Consider the following 25,448-nt stretch of genomic DNA (forward strand, 5'->3'; position numbering starts at 1 on the left):
TCCTCACCCAGACGATAAGGCGGCGCCACCCCCACAGGGCTCCGAATGCTGAAGGGGTCGAGTGCCCTCACCCAGCCGTGCCCTAAAGGTGTTGGGAGTCGTGGGGCGGGGAGGGGGGGACTCCTTGCAAACTGTCTTTTTCCGGAAGCTGCAGCCTGGGGGCCGTTTGCCTCCCTCCTCCAGGGGGCAGGGGGGAGAGACTGGTTGTGGAGGGGAGCCCAGGCTCTGCCCAGGTGGCCGGGGGATGGGCAGCGGTTCAGGCGGGCCCACCCTGAGGGTGGGGGACCCCGGCCCCGGCAGGCTCAGCTGGGAAGGGAATTGCAGAGCCCCCAGATGGGGGTGGAGCTCAGGAGGTTTGTGCGCGACCCCGTGGGAGGGCCACCCGGGCGATCCTTGTCCCGAATGGCATCTTGCAGGTACTGGGTGCGGGGTGGGGGGCGGGGGGCGGGGGTCACCAGTGGCAGAAAAGCCTCTGCGGGCCCCCTGGAGTCGCTGCCCCCTTCCGTCTCCCACCCCCTCTCCGCCCGCGTTGGCCTGGCCCCGCCGTATAAAGTTTAAAGGTTTTAAATGCAAATATTTCTCTTTTATAGATGCCAGCTGTCTCCAGAGAGCGCGTTTGCTCGCAGCTCAACTTTATTGTCCAATTAGCTTCCCATATCTGGGTCCCGGAGAGCCCGGGGGCCGGGGGAGGGGGGCTCCCGCGGCGGGGCCGGAGCTGGAGGCCGCCCCCAGGGGATCCTGTGTGTGTGTGGGGGGGAGCGGGGTGGACGGGCTGGGGCGGGGGTGGGGGGGCGCCTTTCAGAGGCCGGGCCGGGCGAGGCGGGAGCAGGGGCGGGGGCCGTTCGTGGCAGGGGTGTGCTTTTCTTATTTAGAAGGAATAAAGGCAGCCCGCCCCGCGCCCACCGGCTTCCTTTTAGTCCCTCTCGAGTGTCCCCTCCCCGCCCGCTTCCCCGCCGCCCGGCGGCTTCCCCATTCACCGGGGCTCGGCGGCGCTCACAAAGCGAGGCAATTAGAATTGAAAATCTATGCAAAACAGCTGTTAACTGATTGTAAGGGAGTGCAGCTGTGTGCCGAGTGCAGCTTGGAGGCTGGCGGAAGGGCAGGAAGTGCTGGGGCAGCCCGGGGTTAAGAGGCAAACTCCCGTCACCTCGTCCGAGGGAGCCGTCTAGGCCTTAACCCTTGCTGCTCCCCTGCAGGTGACCTTGGCTACCGCGGGGTCGGCCGCGAGGGCGTGGGGGCGGGGTCGGCCCCGGCCCCGCCCCCCCCGCCGGCCCCGCCTTCCGCAGGACCCACGGCGGGAGAGGGAGGGCGGGGCGCTCTCTCCCATTCCACCCCCGCCCCCCCCCCCCCCGCCCCGTCGCCGCCCTCTCCCTCCGTTTACCGGTTCAACAGATCTGCGCGATGTCGGAACGCGCAGGGCGTGCCAGGGGGCCGGGGCCGTGTCGCCGCTGCTGTCCTTCTGCCCTCCAGGCCGCCGTGCGGGGGAGGGGAAGGAGCCCGGGGGCTCCAGTAATCACCGCGAGGCCCAGACTCCCCCCTCTCCCGGCCTGCCAAGGGATGCTCCCTCCTGGCCCACGGGGTTGCTCCGTGGAGTGAGTGGCCTGGGGATCTGTGTTTCTCACGGACCCCCCACCCCCACCCCCACCCCCACCCCTTCACGTTGTCTGAGACCCACTGCACTGTGGGACTCAGCGCCCGGAGGGATGAATTCCAGAGGCAGGGAAGGGAAAAGCCTTCTGGAAAGAGATAAGGTTTGAGTCCAGCTTTGAAGAGGGAGAGGTGCTCTGGGCCGTGCTGGCCGGAAGGAGAAAGAGAACTTCTGTAGATCAGCGGTGGGGGTCTGGTCGCTGGGCTGGAAGTGGTGCCTGGGCAGACCTTTGCTGCTCCCGGTGGGGCCCCACCCACGCAGGTGACACCCTTGGGCTCGTCGCCTTGGGGAGGGTGGGCCACTCAAGCTGAGGTGCTGCACAGGACCCCAGGTGTCAGGCTCTGCGTGATGGGTCCCCCACCCCCCAGGGGTGTCTGCAGCAGGTAATTATTACAAACGGCTGCCAGGTACAGGCAGACAGCCCGGGTCTGGATCAGGCCTGGATCGAATTTGTGTACCCTAGGCAAGTTAATTAACCTCTGGTCTCCTAGCCAGGCTTTGTAATGGAGGTCACCCGGTCCACCTCAAAAGGCCCAGGCTGAGCTGTCTTGGCACGTGTTGGGTGTTTGGTAAATGGCAGAAGCCATATCCCCTTCCCACCCACGACGACGACGTCCGGGTCCCTGATGCTTATTTGCCGATAAAGGTGCCGAATGAGGTGGCTGCGGCCATGTGACAGTGATGGTGTCCTTGTGTGCCGGGAGCACCTGATCGGGGCAGAGAGCACTGTTAAACTGCTTGAGCGTCCCGCTGGCCCCACAAGGACACAGGATGACAAGGACCAGGTCTGTGGGATTCCCTCCGTGGTGCCGAGGGCCCGTCACAGACCAGGGGCTGGCACCTGTGCTGGGACCCGGTGGGAAGCAGTCCCTGCTAGTGCCCACACTCCTGGGAACTTCACCTGGCCCAGGTAGGTGCCCTTGCGGTGGTGGTGGGTTGAGTAGCCGACCACCTCCTGCCTTCTCCATTCTGCGCTGTCCTGAAGCGACACCCCCCCCCCCCCCGCCCCGACAGCACTTTGGCACCGATGTTTGTCGCCTGGTCTCTGAGGGCAGCTGAGGGCTGGCCTGGCACTTCCAGTTTTGTTTCCTGGAGGGCGCTGGCACTTGGTGCGTTTGTTGACTGACTGAATGCCCACCATGGTGGTTAGAGGCACCCCTTTCTTTCCAGCCCATCCCTCTGTGCCTCTCCATCACGCACCTCCTCCTCAGTTCCTAGCCTCAGGTGGTAGGCAGGTTTAAGAGGTGCCCGGGGCTTGTCCTCGACGGAGGGTTTTTCATCTTTTTGGCCATGCAGACTTCACAGGCTCCAGGAGGCCGGGCTGGATCTGCAGGGATTCATCTTGTAGGGGCTCCGAGCCCGGGGAGGGCGGTAGGAACCCTGCTTTCTGCACCAGGAGGCACAGTTGAGATTGGCAGGGGGCTGACGGTGCAGGGAAGCATGCACCCGCATCCTGTCGCCCCTGGCACGTAGGAAGCAGAACCCTGGTGCAGGGTAGGGGCAGGTGTCCCAGCTCAGGGAGCTGTCCCCACGTTGGCCCCCCGTAGGACTGGCCCTGGCACCTTGCCCTTTTACCCCGAACCTTTTGTTTCTGCCTTCTGTTTCCCAGCAAATGGGAAGGAGGGAGGGGAGGTCCTGGGAGGCAGAGCGGTGGGAGCCGCTGAGGAGGAAAGAGAAAGAACGCGCCTTGGAGGGAAATGGAGGGCCGCCAGCCTGAGCCCCGAGTGGCGGGAAATTAGGAGTCAAGCTACAAACCTCGTTAGCGAGGAACGCGGGCTGCAGGAGAGCAATTCCCACCCTTAAACTCGGAGGCCGCGCTCCCGGATTACTAATTTCCTCGAGCTGGGCGCGCTGACAGTGAGTGTCATCCGTCTACCCCCACCCCCCTGCCAGCCCGCCTGGCGGCCGCCAGCACAACTAAACCGACGCGCACTCCGCCGGCTCGTTGCTGCCCCCCGGTGGTCGCTGGGGTTCCCTGCAGCGCCCCCCCTCCCCCCCGCCTCCGCGGCGGTGCCGGGCTGGGGAGGAGACTCCAGGTGTGAGTGGCTCCCCTTGCACCAGGGCCCGCGTGACCTTGAGCAACTCTCGGCCTCAACTTCCTCATCTGTGAAACGGGACCGGACCACCCGTCTCGCATTCCAGTGGAACCAGATGTCTACACGGGATGGATCCTCCAACTCGAAACAGGAGCCAAATGATAACCTTGAGTGGCGACCCCACCACTTTTTGCTTAGCTGTCGTGGGCCTCTTCAAACAGGTGGAAGAACCTGGGCCGCCTTCCTCACAGGGCCTCCCAGGGTTGAAGGGAAAAAGCGGGTGCTGGGTGTCCGTCCCGGCAGGAGGTATTTGGAGGCCGGCCTGGACGGCCTGGAAGGGCCAGCTGGGAGGAGCCTCCCCCGCCAGGTGCGAGATGCTCATTTGCATGTGATTCCCCTCCCCTCCCCACCTCCCCCGCAGCCTGAAATTCAGGTGGGAAAGCGTTGGAGCACCCCCAGAGGTTTTTAATTTTGTTTTTGAGGCCCTAGGCTTGTCGCCGAGCTCTCTCCTGACTCCTCCCTCCCCTGCCCCCGCCGGTGTGTCCCGGCGGGGACGGACGTTTCCCCTCCCCCCGCGCTTTGGCCGCCGGGGCCGCGGTGAATCTGCCGGCCACTGCTGGGCATACATGACCGGAGGCCGCGCTGCGGAGATACCGTGCGGTGCGGTGCGTAAGGCGTCGGGCGGAGGCCGAGGCCCGCAGGAGGCCGGTGGTGTAGGGGAAGCGCCCCTCCCGCGTGGTGTGAGGGCCGGCCGGCGCCCGCAGGTAGGAGCCAGTAACGGCCCCCCGGCCCGGCCTCGCGGGTCCGTTTCCCTTTTCGTTTGTGGTCGGCTCGGAGCCTTGTGCAAGGCGGGGGGCGGGGGCGCGACCCGTGTGCGCCCCCACTCCGTGTGCCCCTGCTGGCGCGAAGTCGAAGGTGGAGCAGGGGAGCGGGTGGCTTGGGGGCGCCCGTCGGGGCCCTGCCCCTCGGCCCGCAGCGGGCACATAGGCGGGTTCGGCTCCCCGCTGGCGCGGGCCCCGAATGCTCCAGGCCCGCCAGCGTCATCTGGAACAGATGGATGGGGGGTGGCAGGCGCCCAGCGCTCCCTCCCATCGCAATCCGGGCTGGCGCGGGGAGGGAGAGGGAGGGAGGGAGGGAGGGAGGAAGGCGGGGGAGGCTGGGCCCGCGGGGCGGCAGCGTGCTCGCCTGCCAAGCGCGGCGCGGGCATGTCCCGGGGCAGGTTTGGGGCTGGCTGAAGCGCGGGCTGGCACCTGGGTCCGAAAGTTGAAACCCGCCGCGCGGCGCTGGGGTGGGGGTCCCGCTTTGCCTCCGGGCTCAGAAGTATGAAAGCTGTAGATTAGAGACTTTTCAAAAGGGAACGTACAGGGAGAGACCCTGGGGCATCGCAACACTGCCGGGAGCTTGGGACGCGCGCGGGGTCAGACCCCGGGGCGCCGGAAAGCGCCGGGGCCAGGGGCGTTGGGCGAGGCGTGCCCCATTAACCCGGCGCTTCCTGGAGACGCAGGCGGCGCGGGGGTGGGCTACAGGCTCCCGGTCTGCGCCCAACGCCGGTGGGGGCGGGGCGGAGCGGGGGTGGGCTTGGGGGCAGGAAGGCTGGGGCCCGCAGTCCTTCGCCTAGCCGCCTGTGGGTGCCCAGGAATTTCAGGACGCTCCCTGAGTCATTCCAGTCTGTCAAGTGCCTGGGTGAGGTAGGGTGGGAGGGGGGGGGGGGTGCCAGGAATGGGGAGGCGCTGCGCTGGGGCCCGAGGCCCAGTGGGTCTTGCCAGTTTCTGGAGGCGGGCGGCCTCGCCTCTGACCGCAACCCCAGCTACTTAATGATCCCGCTGGTGGAGCGGCGCCTCCGTGGACTCCCCAGCCTCTGAGACGTGGGTTCTTGAAAGAACTGCCCCTTGGCCCGGCGTGTGGCCTTCCCAAAAGTTACTTCTAACAACGGGAGGGGGCAGTTCCTAGAATTTGGGCACGGGAAGGCGCAGAGGCTCGAGGTTTTCACATTCAACCCTTTCAAGTTGTGGCTGTAAGGTCACGAATCTGGAGGGGCGGTCGGGAAGGATAAAGCGCAAGGCCTATCTTGTGTTGCCCTCACCCCACCCTGCGCCGCCGCCAACAGGCTCACTGGCTCCAAGAAAGTTCTCCTCCCAAAGGCCTCCAGACCATGAGTTTATCCGCTCTCTATTGGGCCTGCTCTGTGTTGTAGGCACTGGGGACGCGGTGGTCACGAGACCTGCTAGGGCTCTGCTGGTGTGGCGGTCATGTTGGAACTGGCCGCCCCCTACTTGTGCAATTAAGTGGCGGGCCTCGGACACTAGTGTATCTGGGACCCCTGAGCGGTCGAGCCAGGGGCCCCCCGGGAGCCTGAGGGTGGCACTTCCCCTACCTGCTAGTGTCCTCGACTCACCTGGCCGGTGAGGCCGGGAGGGGCGTGTGCCCGCGCGAGTGTACCCGGGCGCCCGTCCGTGCGCGCGCGCGCGTGTGTGTGTTTGCGGCTGAAACCCGACACCTCCCGCTGGCTGAGGTCAGGGAGCCTGGAGCGAGCCAGTGGCCCGGGAGTGGGCGGCGTTGCGCTTGGGTGTGTCCTCGGCGGCGGCGACAGCAGCAGGTGTTTCTTGGCCGGGGCCCCGGAAGCTCCACCTCCCCAGCGGCCCGAGCCGCCGCCACCGCCGCCGCGCAGCCCGGGGTGAGATAAGCAGTTTAGACAAACACTGGGCGACGGTGGCTCCAGCATGTGTCAGCCGAGGCGGAGCTGCGGGGCCCTGGCATGAAAGGTGAGCGCGCCGCGCTAGGCGGGGGCGGGCGGGGGGGGTGCGGTGGTCTCCGCACCCCCCCTCCCCAGTCCACCGCGTCTGCTCCTCCAAGTTCGCGGGTTCCGCGGGGTTGGCCGCCAACGGCTCCTGGTCAACTTCCCCCGGAGTGCGAGCGGTGATAAGAGCCGAGCGGGCGGGCAGGCGACCAAAGGCCCCCCGCCCGCACGGGTCGGAACCAGGGCGGCCTGGCCCGGGGCGGGGACACAGGCCGCCGCGGGGCTCGGGCTCGGGCTCGGTGGCCGCTCCCGGGGAGGGGCGTGTAAGGGTGCACGCAGCGGGGGAGGAGGACGGGAAGCTAGGGGGCTCTGGGCGAGCTGTCGACGCTCCGGAGCCGGGGCAAAAACTTTGCGGCGGTGGCGGGAGCGAGGGGGGCGGCCGTGCACCCCCACGGCAGGTGCCGGCGGCGGCTGGAAGGGGGGGCGGAGCTCGCGGACTGGGGACTCGCGGTTAGGGTTTTTGTCTTGCTCCCCTCCCCCTCCCCTTGGTGCGGGGGAGACCGCCGGGAGGGCGGAGCTGCAGGCTCCCGGGTCTCCGACCCCCACACTCTGCTTCCCAAGGGCCCGCCCCGGGCTCCGCTGCTCTCCCCCCCCCCCCAGCGTTGGAGCGGTGCCCCTGCCCCTCCTCCTGCCGAAGATGGCTGCCCCAGCCTCGGAGGTGGGAGGGTGGTTGCATCCGCCGCCCCCCACTCTCGAGCTGCCCTTTTTCCCTCCCCAGCCCTTCCTGCTCCGCCTGGATGCGCCTCCCCGCCCCCAGCCCTCCCGGGCCCGCGGCCGCGCTGATGGGCGGCGAGTGGCCCGACCGAGTGGAGCCGATTCAATTATATTGCAGCACCAGAGACACCTCCTCGGCCGCCCGCCCGCCTCTCCAGCAGGCTAATTAAATTCCCTTCGTGGAGGCGGAGCGGGAGTTGGGCTCGCCCTCCGCGGCGGCTCCGGGTGGGGAACCAGTGGACCGCTTGAGAAGTGTGCAGTGGAGGCTCCCAGCGCAGGTCGTGGGGAGAAGGGGGGTTCTCGGGACTGGGGGGAGAGATGCCTCGGGCACCTCCCCCATCCAGCTCGCTGGGTCCGGGAGACCCCTTGCGGGAGCGCCGGCTTTAAGTTTTGAGGGCTGAGTGCCGGGTGGGGAAGCCGCGCCCCCACCCCCCACCCCAAGCTGGCCCCCAGCTGGGTGGTGACTACCAGCCGGGAGTTGAGTCGATTTGGCCCTTGTTTTGTAAACTAGCCTTTGTCAGTGGAGTGCATCTAAAATACATTAAACCCTTGTTAACCCCTGCGGTGCCTTATCTGGGGCCCACACAGGTCGGGGTTTGGAAACAAAAAGCGAGACCACCAGATGAAAAAAAGGACTCCTTTTGTGAAGGCCCGGGAACAAAGGCTCAGCTACTCTGGGTGGGAACCTCCCGGCCTAAGCGGATTTCCAGGAGGCGGAGATGGTGGGCCAGAAGGTCCTGGTGGGGTGCTTGGCCTGGTTGGCCGGCTGGCCCCTCTCCCCGGGGGACTCTGTGCCCTCCCCGCCGCCACAGACTGGAAAGCGGAGCGGGGGTGGGGAACCCCGGGTCAGCAGCCTGTTTATGGGTCTCGGTCAGTGTTACTTAAGCTTGGGGCACGTAAAAGTTGCTCACCCTGTGTTTACAGGCCGTCTCCACCGGTGGGGACGGCGGAACCTGAGGCACAGGCTGCCGCCTGACTCAGCCGGGCCACGCCACAGGTGAGGGGGCCCAGGGCGCAGGCTCCGACCCAGCCGGCCGTGTGTCATCCCTGCTGCCTGCTGTGCTGGGAGTCTCCACCCCGCCCAGGTGGACACGGAAGCGAGCAGGGCTGGCTCTGCAGAAGCCTGTGCCGATCTCAGTAGCCTGTGTCCGCATGGTCCTGACCCCTGGGTGAAGTGTTGGGGGGAGGGGGTGCTGATGGCCCGCGCTGGGTCGGCTTTGTCACTTCGTGTCGAGGCAAGAGTAGGAACACCGCGAGAAAGGCAAGGTGGGGGCAGCTGGAGCAGGCGGGGTTTTGACACCCGGGAGTTGGCTTTCTGTGAACCCTTGGGAGCCTGAGTCGGGAGCTGGTGAGAGAGCAGCCCCGCCTGCGGAGGAGGGCCGGGGAGAGGGGTTGTGGGGCCTGTCCTGGTTCCAGGCCCCGTCCTCTCTGCGGGGCCAGACTCCAAACAAGGCAGCAAGGGCTGCCCTCTGGTGCAGGCCCTGACCTGTTGGGGACGGCTTTCAGAATCCTGGCTTGTCAGAGTTGCGAAGGGTTTATATAGATCCCCAAGCTTGGTTTTCTAAGCTTGCCGAGTGGCCCGGTGTCGCCGAACCCGGCTAGGCCACAGCCTCTGGGTTCCTGCCCTAGGCTAAAGAATGCTCGGAGTTCCCCAGGTGATTCTGCTGTGCAGACTGGGGCGCAGAACCGGTCCCCTGAGGGGTGAGCAAGCAGAGGGGCTTGGAGGCCAGCACCAGAGCTCACAGCTAGAAGAGGACCCCTCTGGACCCTCCGGTGGCCTGCACAAAAGTGTCGCCTCGGGCAGCCCTCTGGCCGCCAATGACTTCCCTGTCTTTGGGGAAGTTCAGGGGCTTCAGGTCCGATAGAGCCTTGTGGTTTCAAAGCCGAAGGCGCCTGCCCCTGGGCTCTGGCCGCATCTCCCACCGGAGGCACCAGAGCAAAGTCTACGCAGCGCCACTCGGTGGCAGACCTGAGTCCTGCACCTCCAAACTCGAGCCCTCCCCAGCTCCCGGGAGTTCCTAAGTGCCCTTGACCCTTGGGCAGGTGCTGTTCTCCTTTCCTGCTCCGGAGAAGGAGGGGCCTCTGGGCTCTGCGTCCCTACCTGAGGGGTGGGTGCTGGTGGCTCCTACTTTTCCAGAAGAATGCAGGCAAGACCTGCCTGCTACCTCTCTTCTTGCCCCAGGGACTCGCAGGGGCTTGCGGAGTCAGCCAGCAAGGCCGGTTTTTCCTGGCCACGTCTGAAGGCTTGGAATTCCCAGCTTGGGTTACTCGACGTCCACACTGGGCTGGGAGCACGTTAATTATCTTTGTTATGGCAACACAAGCTGGCTGCCTGTCCCCCCCACCCCCCCTCCGGTGTGCCGGGAGAGCTGTTTTTTAACCTGCAGGGATCCGTGTTTCAGGTGACATTTCAGCTTGGCCGCTGCGCGTTCATTCCCCGCCTCTCTCGGAGCGCAGCGTGGCCCCCCCTCCCCCCAGCTGCCAGCTTCACTTCCCCACACTGGCCCTTCTCCCGGCCGAGGCCACAGGCGGCGGGAGGTGACGTTTCAGAGTGTCCCTGTCAATGAGAATTTATTGAGCACCTCCTATGAACCCAGCCGGCGCTCGCCGCTGGGAGGTGTAGGGACAGATAACACAGGAGCGGCCCTTTGCACACCTGCCAAAACTCAAGCCAGGGGCCTTTTAATCTCCCCTTTGCAGCTTCTCCCCACCACCAGGCACTCGTCCCCGCCCCCTTCAGGACGGAACCACGCAGCCCTCCCCCTCCCCCCACTGGGTTTGTACAGGCTGGCCCTCTCCCTGGCATTCTCCAGGCGGCTCCAAATCTCCGGGGGGCCCCGACACCAGCCCCCCTGCCTGCCCTTCTGGAGGCCTTGAGCATAGCATGTTCCCAAGTTCAGAGGGGAAGCGACTGTGGGGCCAGGGGAAGTGAAAGCAGCCTCTGGGGAGCATGGGATGGGGGGGCAGGAAGTGGGGGTAAGGAATTTCCCCCCCCTTGGGGAAGGTGATCTGGGGTCCTCCCCAGGAAGCCTTTTTGCCCCCCGAATCGGATGGGGCAACCCCGTGAACCCCAACAAACATCCCCTGGGGACCGGTACCACCTCGCCTGATCGGGGCAGGTGGTGGGGAATGACCGTGGGCGCGGAGGTCTCTGGCCACCCCTGAGACCCCATCCCCAGGTCGCTGGAGGGCTCTCGTGTGTGCCCGGGGTGGGATCCCGAAGGCGGTTCTCCCCCGGCCTGGGTGCGTTGCACGCGGTTCCCCTAAGGGGGCCTGCGGAGTTGTATTTGGATGGATGGCTTCCGTGCCCGTCTGGAGCTCTGGCCAAGCCTGCCGTTTCTGGAACTGGTTCCTCCGGCTTGAGAACTTGACATATGTGTGGAATTGCACGTTGCAGCGTCTCTGGGGCTGCCAGACCTGGGCACGGGGCATCCCTCCAGCTGTCTCCCGTCTGTACCTTGGGGGTGCGGACACCTTCCCCGGCTTGAGGATTCAGGTGACAGGTGTGCCACGCACCTGTGAAAGGGCACCGCAGGGAGAAGCTGTAGACCTCGTAGGCGTGGGGTAAGCCCCCAGCGAGCCTGGAGGGGGCGCCTGGGTGGCAGCGTCCCCCTCTGTGTGCACGGCGCTTCTCTGGGCCTCGGTTTTCTCATCTGTAAAATCGGGTGGCATCCGAGGACACCTATGTCCTCAGGCGCTTGGAGGTCAGGTGCTCTCTTAGAAAAGCTCGGGGCAGCGCCTGGCACAGAGGCTCCTGTGTGAGGGTTTGCCGGAGAAAGCACCCCACGTCCTCTCCTTTTCGGTGACCCCAGGCCTTAAATTATAAAAGCTGGAAGGCCCCGTTCTCCCCGCCCTGCATCTTGCAGTCGCTTGGTGTAGGGACGGGCTGCAGCCACTTTTCCGACCAACACAAAGGCTCGAGATGTCAGATCAGCCCCTGCTGACCCTGCGGTGCCGGGGCCGCACCTGCCCCCACGGACTCCAGCCACCCTGCACGTGCGCACCTCCCTTTTCCAGCTGACTTGTCCCTCCTCCCGGCGCTGCCCTTCCTGTGCTCAGGCGGCGGGTGTGTGGCCTCAGGCAGCAATAAAAGGAATCGATCGGTGAGCTTTTGGTCAGGGCGGTATCGACGCCGGGCAGGTTAAGCCGTCCCGAAGGAAAATCTCTGTGTCAAACTGAGGAGGACCAGGCCTCCACGCGGGGTGGGCAGGGGCCTCCTTTGTGCTGACCCCCGAGGTGATCCAGGGCCCCGTCTAGCGCGCCACCCAGCCCCTGCGGGGGGTCGGACAGATGCCTTCGTGTGACGCGGGGCGCGGACTGGTGTTGGCGCTGTGTGTTCCCTTGAGGGCCTGTGAGGTTGGGGGTCAACCCCATCTGGCCATTAGCCTGGAGAAATGGGGGCCCCAGGGGGGCTCAGGCCCGCCGACCTGTCGCTGGTAATTGGCAGAGAAGGAAGAGGCAGCTAAGCGATGGAAGCTGGGAGCGGCTTCATCCCGCTGAGTTCCTCCGGTGCATTTATATTTGCGCTTTGGTTACTGTTGTGTGTGTGACGCAGGTGTTACGTGGGGTACATGCGGTACAGGTGACCTGGGGGCTTCCTCTGTTCATTGACTAGACCAGGCGGCCCTCAGGGAAGATACAAAGTTGGATACAAAGCCAAAGTTCTTAGCCGCCTGCCTGGGAACATCAGAGGGACCTTTTTTTTTTTTTCTATTTTTTTTTTTTTTTTTAACGTTTATTTAGTTTTGAGAGCGAGACCTAGTGTGAGCGGGGGAGGGGCAGAGAGAGAGAGGGAGACACAGAATCCCAAGCAGGCTCCAGGCTCTGAGCTGTCAGCACCGACCCGGTTGCGGGGCTCGAACCCGTGAACGGTGAGATCATGACCTGAGCTGAACTTGGATGCTAAACTGACTGAGCCACTCAGGTGTCCCCTCTTTTTTTTTTTTTTTTTTTTTAAAGTTTATTTATTCTGCGACAGAGCGAGAGGGTGCACAACTAGGGGAGGGGCCGACAGGGAGAATCCCAAGCAGGTTCCGCACTGTCAGTGCAGAGCCCTACGTGGGGCTCGAACTCCCGAACCAGGAGATCACGACCTGAGCTGAAGTCGGACACTTAATCACTTAATCGACTGAGCCACCCAGGCCACCCCGTGGGAGGGACTTCTGTGTCCCTGAAGCTGCAGGGCTGTCTGCTTGCCCCCTGCCGTCTGGAGTGGGGGATTCACAGCTCAGAAAGCTAAAGCATAGATAGCATCTGCCCCCCGCACCCCCCGTGGGATGCCTGCCTGCAGCCTTTCACGAAGGGTTTCCAGTGAGCTCTGCTTAAGCTCCCAAAGGGGGTAGGAGGAGTGGCCTGGTATTCTATGTCCAGGCCTTGCCTTTCTGAGCACGTGTAGACTCTTAGCATCCTGCACTTTCTGCCTAAATATGTCTTACAACATTTTATAAGACCGGAGGGCCTCTTTAATAGGATCGCCAGAGCCTGCAGCCTGTCACTCGGGCACAGGCCGTGCGTTTTGCCCCGATAGCTGGTTTCCGAGTTGAAACCGATAGGCCAGCGTCGAGTTCCTCCTCCTGCTGTGCTGTGCCTGGCGGGGGGGCCCACGCCAGCGCGGCTGCAGCCGGGGTCCGCTGCACATGTCGGGGTTTCCTGCTGCCACCAACAGCTGCCCCCGCACCGCACGCCGGGAGCCCCCCCCCCCCGCCCCCCAAAAGGTGCGTTCACACCACGGGACCTGCCTGTGGAATAGCTGCGAAGAGGGGAAAAGGCCGAGGTGTGAAGGTTTGACATCCTCGACGATGTTGCCAGATTGCTCCAGGAGCGGTTGTGGGGATGGTGTTGCTGCCCACCCGCAGCAGCCCAGACCGTTCTCGGCCCGGTTCTGGCTCATTGGGCTTCTCTCTGCTCACCTCCCCAAGGGGCCTTGGCCCCCAAGGGCGTTCGTTTGCTGACCCCATGAGCAGAAGAAAACCCTTCGTTTGGCAAGCACCTGTTCCTCAGGCTTCTGTGGCACCCACGGTGGGTCCTCGGGGTAGACCGGGCTGCTGCTTGCTGTGTGACCCCGGAGAGCGGGGTTCGAGGTTCCAGAGGGTGAAGATTGGCGCCCATAAGGTCCAGTTCTGGGCCCCAGCATCCTGCTGGGGTTCCAGGAACCTTACAGGTTCCCGGTTGGAGCCGTAGAGGGATTTGTGTTTGTTTTCAGAAGTAAAGGATTATTTAGGCCCGGGCAGTCAGCTCCTGGGCAGTTGACGGAGGACATCTGGGGACAGAAGGACGTGACTGGCCTGGCCTGGCCTGTGGCAGGGTTAGGACTGGGAGCTCATGGTAACTGTTGGTAAGTGACGGCCCTGTGACCGGGTCCATTTTGGCCGCAGGATGGTTGTTTTCTCGGGGGTGGGGGGGCATTTAGTCCCCTCTGGGCATAGTACACAGGGCTTTGAGGTTGGTAGATGAGCCCAGGAGGAAGTACCGTCAGAACTTGGAGGTTTCTGGATCTTTTTCTTGATATTCTGGGGGTTTTTTTTGGTTTCTTTTTGCCTGGGTGTGTAACATTGGGGAAAGGGTGTTAATACTCACGGTCTGGGGCGCCTGGGTGGCGCAGTCGGTTAAGCGTCCGACTTCAGCCAGGTCACGATCTCGCGGTCCGTGAGTTCGAGCCCCGCGTCAGGCTCTGGGCTGATGGCTCAGAGCCTGGAGCCTGTTTCCGATTCTGTGTCTCCCTCTCTCTCTGCCCCTCCCCCGTTCATGCTCTGTCTCTCTCTGTCCCAAAAATAAATAAACGTTGAAAAAAAAAAATACGGTCTGATACATAAGGGGATCTATGCTGTCGGAGCCTCTAACCTGTGTTCACGGACGCCACTCATACGGGTGGGCCTGGCTTGTGTGGATTTGGTAAATCTGTATGCAGAATTCAGTAGGTACATTTTCAGCGGGAGAGGCTATATAGTCTGCCGCTTTGACCATCACGATAACGGACCTTTTTTACAAAAGCAAAACTCTGTTGGCCTGAGCGCGCTGGCTTTGAGCCAGGCAAGGCCCCCCCCCCCGCCCCTACAGCTGACACACGTCAGGATCACGGCCTCCTTCCTGGCGGGCCCTCGCCCCCAAGTCTGAGTGTGGAGGGGTTGGTGACCTCTTCCTGCTGAGTCCGGACGGAGTCAGGGTGTCGGTGACGTCTGGGCGGAGGGTCCCGGCCGCACACGTTTGTCAGTAAGCCCCTGTGGATGCTGTTCGTTGCCTGAGCACACGTCTTTCCAGAGCTGGGGAGACTCACGCTCCGTACTGAGCACGCAGACCGGCCTGAGACCATAGGGAGCAGTGGGGACCTGGGACAGGTGCCCCTCTCAGGATGATGGGCTGGTGGCTTCCAATTTTGTAAGAGAAACCGGCATCTTCGTTTTTTAACTTGAAACCTTCCATTTCGAAACGTCCATTGATTCCCCTTTAAGCGACATGACGTCAGGCCGAATGAAAACAGGTTGACGGGTTAAAGGAGGCTTAGCCTCTGCCCCACTGCCTCTAGTCCCCCGCTCTCCCCCCACCCAGTCCCATTACCGATAGGGAAACTGAGGTTCGGACCACCTCGCAGCGCCCCGCTGAGAAGTGGTGTTGGGAGCCAGACTGGGAACTGGTCTTCAGGGTGGCTTTTCTTAAATTTTTTTTTTTCAACGTTTATTTATTTTTGAGACAGAGAGACACAGAGCATGAACGGGGGAGGGGCAGAGAGAGAGGGAGACACAGAATCGGAAACAGGCTCCAGGCTCCGAGCCGTCAGCCCAGAGCCCGACGCGGGGCTCGAACTCACGGACCGCGAGATCGTGGCCTGAGCTGAAGTCGGACGCTCAACCGACTGAGCCACCCAGGCGCCCCTGGCTGGTTTTTCAACCCACAGTTCAGTCCCCTGCCTCAGCCCCCGGGTGGTCCTGCAACGTGAGCCCCCAGAGCCGGCCCTTTCCCCCCTTCCCTCCCCCCCCCCCGCCCCCCGCCACTGGTCTGAGGACCTGCCAAGATGTGCCCATGGCCCGGCGGCGTACCTGTATCTCTGTTCTCTTGCCCCTGGGGGCTGGGGCTGCAGGTGCAGACAGCTTTTGGCAACACCTACTCTGTGCTGAAGCGCCTCCCTCACCGGAAGCAGGCGTCAGGCAGGAGCTGTTCCAGCAGGGACCCCTGGCGCCCACACCCACTGCAGTGAGGGGGCAGGAGGCAGGGCCCGGGCTCTGCTTCTCAAAGTCTGGACTCCCTCACCCCCACCCCCCCCCCATCAGGTTTTGTCCATTTAGAAGAAAGACCTGGCCTTGACCCCTGCCCTCCTGGCCTCTTCCCCACCTGCTGCCCCGTGGAAAGTTGGAGGCTTTCAGTGGCCGCCTCCTGGCTGGGTTGGGTTTCTCTCCTTCGGGACCTCTCCTCTCCTTCGGACACCTTTGACCCCCACCGGCTTCCTGCACCCCGTGCCTCTGGAGTGCACTGAAAGGGCTCCTTTGTGGGCAAGACTCAGCTCGGAGGTGGCCTGGTTAGCTCAGATGCCAACGGGCACATAAAAGGGTCCCAGTCCGGGGCTGTCACCTGGGCCTCAGGTGGCTGCAGGGTGGGTACCCTCCAGCCAGGAGCTGTGGGGACCTGCGGGGGGGGGTCCCCAAATCAGATCCTCGTCCTCGCTCCCGGGCCGTATGCCGACCATAAAATGGTATGGCACAGAGGCGGGTGCCCTCCAAGGAACCGGCCGTCACAGGACTGGGGTCTGCAAAATGGGAGGTGACCCCGGTGACTGACCCTCCCCCATGTCTTCTCATATTTAAAGAGAGGCTGCCCGCAAGCCTAGACGAGGGCGCAACTGTCCCCGCCTCTGCTTACCCACCTGTAGAGTGGGAGTAAGAGGCAGGCCCCTCGGGATAATTTGTGGTGGGGGGCTCCTTGGCCCTGGGAGCCCCGGTGGCCGCCCGCCTCCAGGAGGTGTGGGGAAAGCACAGGCGTGGGGTGGGAGGGATCTCCCTCTCCTGCCCTGGGACTCCGGGTGGCCTCTCTGACCTCGCTGCCTGCTGGGTCTGTTCAGGAGTTACTGCGTGATGTGAAGCTCGGGGCACAGCAGTCCCTGCGATGACGGCTGCTGTTCCTGTCTGGTGTTCCGGAACGACTCCTGGGGTCCCGGATGCTGGGCTGCAGCCTTGACCCTGTCCCTTGGCCTTCTCTTGCTTTATTAATCTTATGCCTCCCCGCGGCTGTGGTTCCTGCCTCTGCCGCCCCCTCGGGATGGCTGGCCGTCCCCTGCCGCTCCAAGCCGATCATCTGTCCAGGCTCCTCCAGACGCCGCAGCCGCTTAGAGTAATCGCTGTCAAATGTCGCTGCCATCTGTTGCCTGACTTCTGTCCGTCGCTTCCCCCACCCCCCCGCCCCCCCACCGGGCCTCTGGCTCTCCTGGTCTTTTGCAGCCTTGAACCTCCACCCCTAGACTGTCCTGGCCATCTCTGTGGCCACCTGGTTTGTGCCTCCCACTGGGAGGGGGCACCCCTCCCAGGAATCTCCGCCTCACCCTGCTGGGTTTGCCCCTTGGCCCAACCCGCTCAGCTGTTACCTGGTACACAGGCACCAAGTGACAAGTATGTGTGTGTCGGGGGGGGGGGGGGTCCTGTCCTGAATGCTCCTGTCTCCTGTTTTCCCTAGAATCTGGATTCCTCTTCCCTTCTGCACCCCTCCCCCCCCCCCACATTACTAACATGGCAGTGGCGGGAGGGTTGAGGCTGGGGAGAACCCTAAGCGTCCCCCACCCCACCCCGTTGTGCACCATTCACGGCTGCTGCGTGGGCATTCTGTGCCCTGGGCTGAACCCCACTCAGGGTTTACGGTGGCTGTCGGGTGACCCCGGAAATTTGCCGTGGAAACAACTCCCCCCGTGGTGCCGGCTTTGTGGTGGTGAGCTCCCGTTCTCATTGATTGGGGTTCTGGAGGAGCTCATAAGCTCCTGCCTTTGGCATTCTGTAGTGACCTCACACTGCTGAGTGACAGGTCTGCGGGGGGGGGGCGGGGGGGGGCGGCCGTGTGGGAAAGCCAGCCGCCTTGTTACTTGTTTCGTTCCGGACCAGGGTCTCCCGTGGGTGCACAGGCTGGCCTCCCCCTCCCTGCTCCTTGCTCTGTCTGCTGTCCTCTCTGGTTCCGGGTCAGGATCCCTGCCATCTGCTGGGGCCTTAGCCTTGGGGAGTTAGTCCGGTTCTGGGACTTGGCACCAGAAGGAGGCCCCAGTCCCCTTAGGAACCTGCAGCCGGAGGGGGGCTGTCCTGAGCTGGAAAAGGACATCGGGCCTAAGCAGGCCGTCCTGTGCATCCGGACAGGAAAACCTTCCGGACTCCCCCACCCCCACCCCCAAGAAAAATTGCTTCGTGCGAGTGAGCTCAGAACACGCCGAAGGCAAATAAAATAATGAATTTATTAGGAAGCCGCACAGGCTCCCAGGATCACGTGGCACCCCACACCGCAGCCGCCCACCGGTCCCGGTCTCCGTCTCCAGGGCAGGGTGACCCTGGCCTTGTTAGGGCTGCGGGAGCCTCACCCCTTTGGGGGTGTGGGGATCACCAAGCCCGTGGCTCACCCCCCCCCCGCCCCCAGCCCTGGACGCTCTGTATTTGTTCACAAACATTTCTTCCGGTGGTAATGAAAAATTACCAGGAGGGGCGATTAGAGCGTCCAAGTCCAGATTGGGCGCGAGGGGCAGGAGAGCCAGGGCCCCGCTGGGCCCGGCCCCGCGGGGTGTAATTACCCCAGGGGGGGCCGTCAGGGGGAAGGGGCGGACTGGTGCTTGAACCCGGAGCCAGCAGAAAATTCATCTCGGCTATTAGCTTGTAATTACAGAGCAGGGAGGGAGCGGGCCGAGGTCTGGTGCCGCGGAGGAGCCAATGAAAGGAGGCAGTAATTACGGGGTCTGCGGGAGGCCGTTGTGCTGATTAATACGCCCTCCACCGTCGCGTAGAGGAGGGGGCTGGGCGGGGGCCGTATTTAATGGAGTGTCGGGGGGCCTCCCCCCATTGAAGTCCTGCCTCTGGGAGCTTTGGGTCCGTTCCGTGGGACGGGAACAAGGTGGGTTTCTGGAGAACAGAGACCGTCAGCCGCACTGCACTTGGATTTTCCTTCCTTGCCTTTTTTTTTTTTTTTTTTTTTAAGCTTCGTGCTGCTTCTGGCCATATTAGAAACGTAGGCAGAAGAGGAAAAGTATTGATCAAAGACACCACGTTGGGGAGGAGGAGGAGCGGAAACCGAGAGGGCCTCGCCTGCCCGGTGGCAGCTCTGAGACGGGGCGCCCTTTGCGTCCGCAGACCGGCCCTGTCCGTGGAGTGGGGGCCGGGGCACTTTGTGGGTGCAGACAGCCCGGTGGGGTTTGCTCCCTTCCTGCCCTCGACCTCCGGCATCGCGGTGGGCTCTCGGCTGTGCTGGGGCTCGGGGGGTGGGGGGGGCGTCCTGGCCCCTCAGTGCCAAGTGGCCCGGGAGCGGTCACATCTCACCTCTGGTGGGATCTCTCCTCCTGGGGGCTGGAGCCCTGTCCAGAGGAGGGCAGCAGGGGGGCCGCATGACCCAGTCGCTCGTGAGCCGGCCCCCCAGCCCTCATCCATCATCGGCCTCCCCACAGTGGAGCTTACTCCCAGCTGTTAGGATAATGAATTTACACGAGCTGATAATGTAGACAAGAATTCAGGCAGCGGCCAGGAGCACAGAAGCTAATAAGTACCCCTCTAATGAGGGCATGGGGAGCAGGTGCCCCACGTTCCTCCAGGGCCTCCTGAGGTGCAGGGGCCACCCCAAAGCCCGCTGTCCCCTCGGCCCACCCCTGGGGACGCCCCGGCCTCAGCCAGAGAACACCTGTGTGGGAGGCCGGGCTCGGCCTCCCTGGGCAGGGCCTGGGGGGCAGAGCACGGGGGTGTGGGCCCTGAAGTGACCCCAGTCCGTGACAGAGGGGCAGGGTGGGCGGGGGCTCCCCCGAGGCTGCGTCGAGCCACTGTAGATCCGGGACGACCCTTTGCCAGGTGTCAGGGGCCCTTGAGGTTGGCCTGTGCTGGGTGCAAGGGTGCTGCCACCCCAGCCGCTGGTGGTCCCCGGTCCCTGCCCTCCCGGCAGCCTGCGGGTGCGCCCGCACACGCTGGGGAGCAGGGCTAAGTTTAGCTCCTTAATGAAGTGTCTGGGTTGGGATTCTATTTTAAGTGACCTGACATCAGCAGGAGCTTTCTTGGCTCACAGCGCCCCTGGAGCCCACGGCCGACACCAGAGCAGAGATGCTGGCTTGGGGGGACCCCCTCCCCCCAGGAACCCAGGGGGGCTCCTGCCTGAGCCCAGGGAGCAGGTGCCAGGCTTTGAGGAGGGGAGGGCAGGCTCAGCCGGGAGGGGAGGTCACTTGTCGCCAGCAGGAATGTGACCTTGCCGTTCAGGGGGCAGCTGCCCCGGGGAGGGGGGAGGGGCCAGCAGGCAGGGGCCTCCTAGCTCCCTCAGCCCCTGCACCTCGCCAGAGGAGGCCCCGGTCGGGGGGACGCCCCGGGCTTCTGAGGGTGTGCCAGTTTCACGTCGGTGACTCTCTATCTCTTTGGCGACACCCACCACCCCCGCGTTTTCAAAAGCCTGGTTCCTTGCAGAGGAATTACGACGTAGGCACAAGGACAGAAGTGAGACCTTCGCTCCCCTCGCTGTGACTGAAGACACCCCCCCAACACCTTAGGGGGCGTGTGATGTCTTGGGGTCTGGCCTGGGATTTGTCCGGTGGCCGCTGACTGCCTGTCCCAGCACCTCTGTGCCACCGTGCCCGGCGCTTCAGCTGGCGGTCACAGCAGGTCCACTCGGGTCACCAGCTGGCCAGCCTGTCACATGGCCACCGAGCAGTGACCTCACATCTGCTCCTGGGCCTTGGGGACCGGTCACTGGGATGTGGAATAACCACGTTGCCTACCCTCACTTCCCCACCCCTCGTCCCTATCTTGACATCAGTGTGCGGTGTGGGCTGCAAGGCAGAATGGGTTTGGATCTGGGCCCTGACCACTTTAGCATAAACAGGACACGGGTGCCGTGTTCCTGGGATCTCAGTCCCGCCGTTAACCATCTGTCGGCCTGTGGATCCAAGTGTGTCTTGCCCCATCTGTAGAATGGGCACAGTGACGCCTTTCTGATAGGATTGGGGACTAAAGAGGCTGGCTGTCTAAGGAGTAAGGGAGCAGAGAGGCCGCAGTTGATGGTCTCTGATGGCATCGGGGGGAGGGGGCCGCTTTGGAGACTGTGGGTAAAGTCACAGGGGATTTGCAGATGGTTGAACGTCTGCAAGTTCTACCCGAACTGGGCTCCAAGAAGGAAAGGGGATGGGGAGAGAACTGGAGAGGGCAGTCTTGGTCAGTGGGACGTGTGGTGCCGCTGTGTTGGTTTTCCAAAGGTGCGTGACAAACTCTTCCCAGACTTAACAAACGTTGGCGGGGGGGGGGGGGGGAGGTCCACGGGTGACTCAGCTGGGTGGGTGGAGCTCAGAGTCTCAGAGGAGGCTGGAATCCAGCTGGCGGCTGGGGCTGCGGTCTCATCCGAAGGCTCCACCAGGCTGGGGGAGGAGCCGTGGCTTTTGTCCGGAAGCATCCTTTTCCCTGAAACGCGGGAGTCTCTGCAGCCTGCTTGAGTGCCCTCAAGTGATTCAAGGGGGCGGGTGGGTGGCACAAGGCCACGGCGCCTCTGGTGGCATGTTCTTGAAAGGGACAGACTGTGTCTTCCACCAAACTCCGTTCATTAGAATTAAGTCTGTAAGTCTGGCCCGTATTTGGGAGAAGGGAATTAGTCTCCGCCTCTTGAAGGGATTAGGTGGACGTATTTTTAAGCTACTTTGGTGAAAAGTATTTTAGCCGTGTGTATGTGCGTGCATGTGCCTGCCTGTTTATCCCTCCCGAACGGGTGTCACGGTCAGGCCTTGGACTGGGCAGCTGCTGTGTGGGCCCAGGAGACAGGGTTCGAATCCTGGGCGTGCTGCTTGACTGTGTGGCCTCGAACCGTCTGTATGACCGGGACCAGGCTGTGAACGGCTCCCAGGATGCTCTGAGGTCTGTGGGGCGGGTGCGGTGTGGGCGGTAGGTGGTGGTTCTGCTGGCCTCTCCCAGGCCCGTTGGGAGGCGTCCCAGGAGGTGACTCAGCCAGGTATAAGTGATGTCCCCTGCGGTCCCTCCTCGCACACATCGTCTCCCCGGCAGCCCTTTGTAGGGACAGCTTTCCGTGCGTGCTTCGCCAGGACCGGTGGGGCCCGGTGCGCTTTATCCCGGGCCTCATCCCCCACACAGGCTCCGTTTTACTGTGTAGCACCTCCGACTGGTGGATACGCTCCCCAGAGCTATAGCCATCAGCCCGCCGGGTGTGGGTGCTGCACGGGGCCGGGGGGAGGACTTAGGTACCGCCCGCATCAGCGTCCACCCACTCAGGAACGCGGAAGTGGCTCCCTGCCCAAGGCATGCAGACTAGGGTGTGCAGTCCCCAGCCCGGGGAGGGGACAGTGACATGGGCTTCTGGTCCACAAAGCCAGAAGCTTGTGTCCTGCCTTGCGGAGACCGACTTGTGTGGCCTTGGCCAGCCCCCTTGCTCATCTGGACCCGTGGTTCTGCCCTCTCTGCAGGCTGATGGACTGTATGTTAAATGGGCCCTGGCGTGCCAGGCACACTCTGAAACTCCTTCATGTAAATTAATTCCTTGAGGCCTCTCAAGATGAACCCCACGAGGTAGACTCTGTCTTTTCTCCGTTTTGTAGACAAGGAGACAGGCCCAGAGAGGCAGTGACTTGGTATCTGGCAGCCGAGTGAATGCAAGACTTGACCTTCGGGCCCCCACTTCCTTACTCCGGGACCATGGCCACGCCTCCCCCGCCACACTGCCTACTGGAGGAGGGGCTGGCCGGCTGCTGGGTTCACTGAGAATGACCCGTGTCTGACGCCTGCATGTTTCTGGCGATCAGGCTCCGGGGCGGGGGGGGGGGGGGGGGACGGCACCCCCCCCGCTGGACGGTCAGGTTTCTCTGCTGGGGTCCGCCCGCCCGCCGCCGTTCCAGAAAGAGGAGGGCGCGTGGGTTAGCCTGGGGTCCGCGCTGCCTCGGCCGCTCAGTGGAACTGTTGCCTCAGAGCACCGCTGACCAGCCACCCACGTGATTTGCCCCCAGCCTGGCCATGGGGGTCCTTGGTTCCCATGCGCAAGCCTTCACCCGAGAGCATGGTGTTCCCCCAAGCTCACACCTGCCTCAGTATTGTCTTTTCTGCGTCGGCCCGCTCGCAGGAGAGCCGTGGCTCCCGAGGACCCTCCCCAGATGACTCTGGGCGTTCCTGGAGCCTGCCCCTCCCAGGTGTCCGTCTGGGGGGTTGGAAGTCAATTTGCTTCTTTCTGCTCACGACCTGTGGCCCCTGCCAGCTGGGAGGCCATTGGCCTTGATTTACACCCCTGGAGTGCACCTACGGCGAGGAGGGGGGGCGGGAGCGGGGCCCGGCTGGGCAGGTGCCCCGAGAGGGCAGGGAACGTTAATGGAAAACTTATTTATGGTGCTGCTTGCTTGCCGCCTGATACGGAGCTGGGCCTTTATTGATCGGCCACTCGGGAGGCAGTTCAGCCTCCTCGTTGACACGTAGATGGGACTTGAAAGGGCTGGGGGCCCGTGGGAAGGTGGCCGTGTCCTCCCCCATGGCGTCGGGTATCACCCTGGCGGGCACTGGCTCCTCAACTCCTTGAACAGTGAGGCCTGAGCCCGGTCCCCAGCGGGAAGCGGGGTTTCCCAGCCATGGTGGTTTAGAGCCACAGTTTTCAGCCTCCAGGCAGGGTCCGCGGGCCAGCCGGGTCCCCTCCCCCACGTCTCCCGCGACTTCCGATGGGACTGTTCCGCGAGGCACCTGTGCGGGTCGACACCCACCGGGATCCCGCCTGGGGTCAGATCCCGGGTCTGCGCTGTCTGCCCCGCGTGTTCTCTAACACGCGGGCAGGAGCAGAGCCAGGCTCACCAGCGTCGTTGGGGTGGGGGGCAGGGTGCGCGTGGGGCAGGCAGAAACCTTAGGAGTAGCCGTGGGGCTGGCTTCGATACCCTCAGCGCGGCCCTCTCCCTTCCCGCTGGGTCCTTTCCGTCCTGAGGATGCGGCCATGTCTTACTGTCCCTCGCGCCCATCTCGGGTGACGCCGGTGGATGTTCCGGGCTGTGGGATCTTGCTGTCACTGGGGTCCCGGGGACGCTTGAGGCTCTGATGACGGATCTGGGGTTCGGGGGTGCCGTGAGCCCTGCTCTCTCTGCCGCGCCGGCTCTGGCCCGCTTTGCCTGTCCCGCCGCGGCCGCCCGGGTCTGCTCCTGCCCCCCCTCCCTGCATGCTGCTTGCTGGCCCCGGACCCCCTGGACCCCGCGGACCCCCCCTCTCACCCCCCCCCCCCCCCCGCTCTGGTGCTGGGCCCTCCTACTCTCTGGGTGACCTGGTTCTTCTTTTCCTGTTTCAGGCATGAGCCATGAGCCCAAGTCCCCTTCACTAGGGATGCTTTCCACCGCGACCAGGACCACCGCCACCGTCAACCCCCTCACCCCCTCGCCGCTCAATGGCGCCCTGGTGCCCAGCAGCAGTCCCACCACCGGCAGTGCGCTGTCGGCCCAGGTCGCGCCGTCCTCCAGCTTTGCCGCCGCGCTGCGCAAGCTCGCCAAACAGGCGGAGGAGCCCAGAGGTAAGAGGCGCAGCCCCTTCTCCCGCCAGGCCTCGGGGGAGCCAGGCCTCGGGGCAGTGGGTGCGGCGGCCGGGGCGGGAGAGCCGAGTCCTTGGGGGTCTGGAGGCAGGGCGCTCGCGCCCTCGCGGCTGCTCAGGTGTCTCCTGCTTCGTTCCGGCGGTGGGGGTGGGGGCGGGGGGCAGCACCGTCCCGGAACCCCCCCCCCGCCTCCTCACCTGGCCGCCTGGGCTGTGCTTCTGCTTCCCGTTCCCCCCGCCGCTGCCTCGGTCCGGCCTGGGCTCCATGTGGCACCGTGGGGGTGGCCGGCGGTGGGGAGGGTGGGTGTGCCGGGCCCCCTCCCTGGGAGCCCGCGGTTCCCAGGCGACGCGGCGGCTTCGGGCTCTGCTGCCCACTCCAGGCCCCGCAGGGAGGGAGCGCATCTCTGGAAACCCGCTGGTTCTCAGAGTCGGGGTGGGAGGGGGTCTCTGGGACGGCTACCTCGACCCGGACCGTTACCGCTTAACGCGCTGAGGCAAGGATTGTGGATGGGTGGGTGCTCCCCGGAGGTTTGGAGCCCCGGCTCCTGGTGTCGCTTGGGTGGTGACAGGCTGTGTGGCTTTGGGGAAACGCTGACCCTCTCTGAGCTTTGATCGTCATACCGTGAGGCTCTCTGTGCCGCTGGCTTCGGGCGCTTCTGGGGATGGTCATCCAGTTGTCCGTGTTAGTCCTGGTCAGAGGCTGCTGGCTGGACGAGTCGGGTCGGAGGCGGTCTGTAGCGGGGGCCGCGGGGACTCCTGAGCAGGCCTCTCCCACAGCCTGTGGGCTTGCTGCTCGGAGGTGGGGCTGACCTCTGGGCAGACAAAAGCAGGGACCCAAGTGTCTCTGCCTGCTGGGTACCTTGTCTGAAAGATCGAGGGCTTGGTGTCCAGGGCCCTCGGCGGGGGAACGCGGGTATGGGAAGGAAGTGTGTCTGTTTTCACAGGCCCCCGGGCCTGCAGCTCGGCGGACGGGACGTCTGCCCTGACCGGGACGGGCGGGGGGTCTCCTGGGTTCGGAATCTCGCCTCCTTCCGGTCGTTGGGCGGAGGAGGAAGCGTGAGGGGATGAGCTTAGGATTGACAGGGTGGGCGCTGGCCCGGGAAGAGCAGCCGCTGGGGCCTGGTTTCGCGTCCACCCGCTGTGGGCCGCTCCGTCCACCTGGGCCCAGCGTGGCCGCTGGCGTCGGCACGTCCCTGCTGTTCCTGCCACGCAGCTGGAGAACAGATGTCTGCCAACGGCAGCCGGCTCCCTGCACGGTGGCCTGGGAGGCGCGCGCACAGCGGGGACCGGGTGGGTTGAGACTTGCTGGTCCCCTCAACGGTCAAGCCCTCGTGGCAGAATTCGCCCGCCACCCCCCTGGCCTGGCCGTCTCCGTCCTCGGCGTTCACAAGGGTCACAGGAGCATGCATGCTGGTTCCGCTGGGGCTGGCTCGTCCTTGGTGACACCTCCCGCCTGCAGAGGTCGTGGCCACGGAGCGGCACATTTCCTCCTCGTGGAGGCTGCAGGGGAGAGGTCTGCAGACGGGGGCTCATGGGAGGGCCATGGGCACAAGGCAGGAGCCTGCCTCGAT

General features: G+C 64.2%; 1 protein-coding gene across 7 annotated transcripts in view; it reads left to right on the forward strand.

Moving 5' to 3' along the window:
* Window positions 1-25,448, forward strand: part of GSE1 (Gse1 coiled-coil protein) — a 391,234-nt gene that overhangs the window by 333,411 nt on the left and 32,375 nt on the right. For 5 of the 7 annotated variants that reach the window (XM_043599809.1, XM_043599807.1, XM_043599810.1 and 2 more), the window contains one exon: window positions 23,642-23,860. The exons of 1 other annotated variant lie outside the window; for it this stretch is intronic. In XM_043599809.1, the coding sequence (XP_043455744.1) occupies window positions 23,642-23,860 (219 nt within the window). Of the gene's footprint in view, window positions 1-6,308; window positions 6,447-23,641; window positions 23,861-25,448 lie in introns of those variants that run through there. One more of the 7 variants, XM_043599813.1, reaches the window with a different exon arrangement.

This window comes from Prionailurus bengalensis, chromosome E2 (assembly GCF_016509475.1).
Source record: "Prionailurus bengalensis isolate Pbe53 chromosome E2, Fcat_Pben_1.1_paternal_pri, whole genome shotgun sequence".
NCBI classification, from domain to species: domain Eukaryota; kingdom Metazoa; phylum Chordata; class Mammalia; order Carnivora; family Felidae; genus Prionailurus; species Prionailurus bengalensis.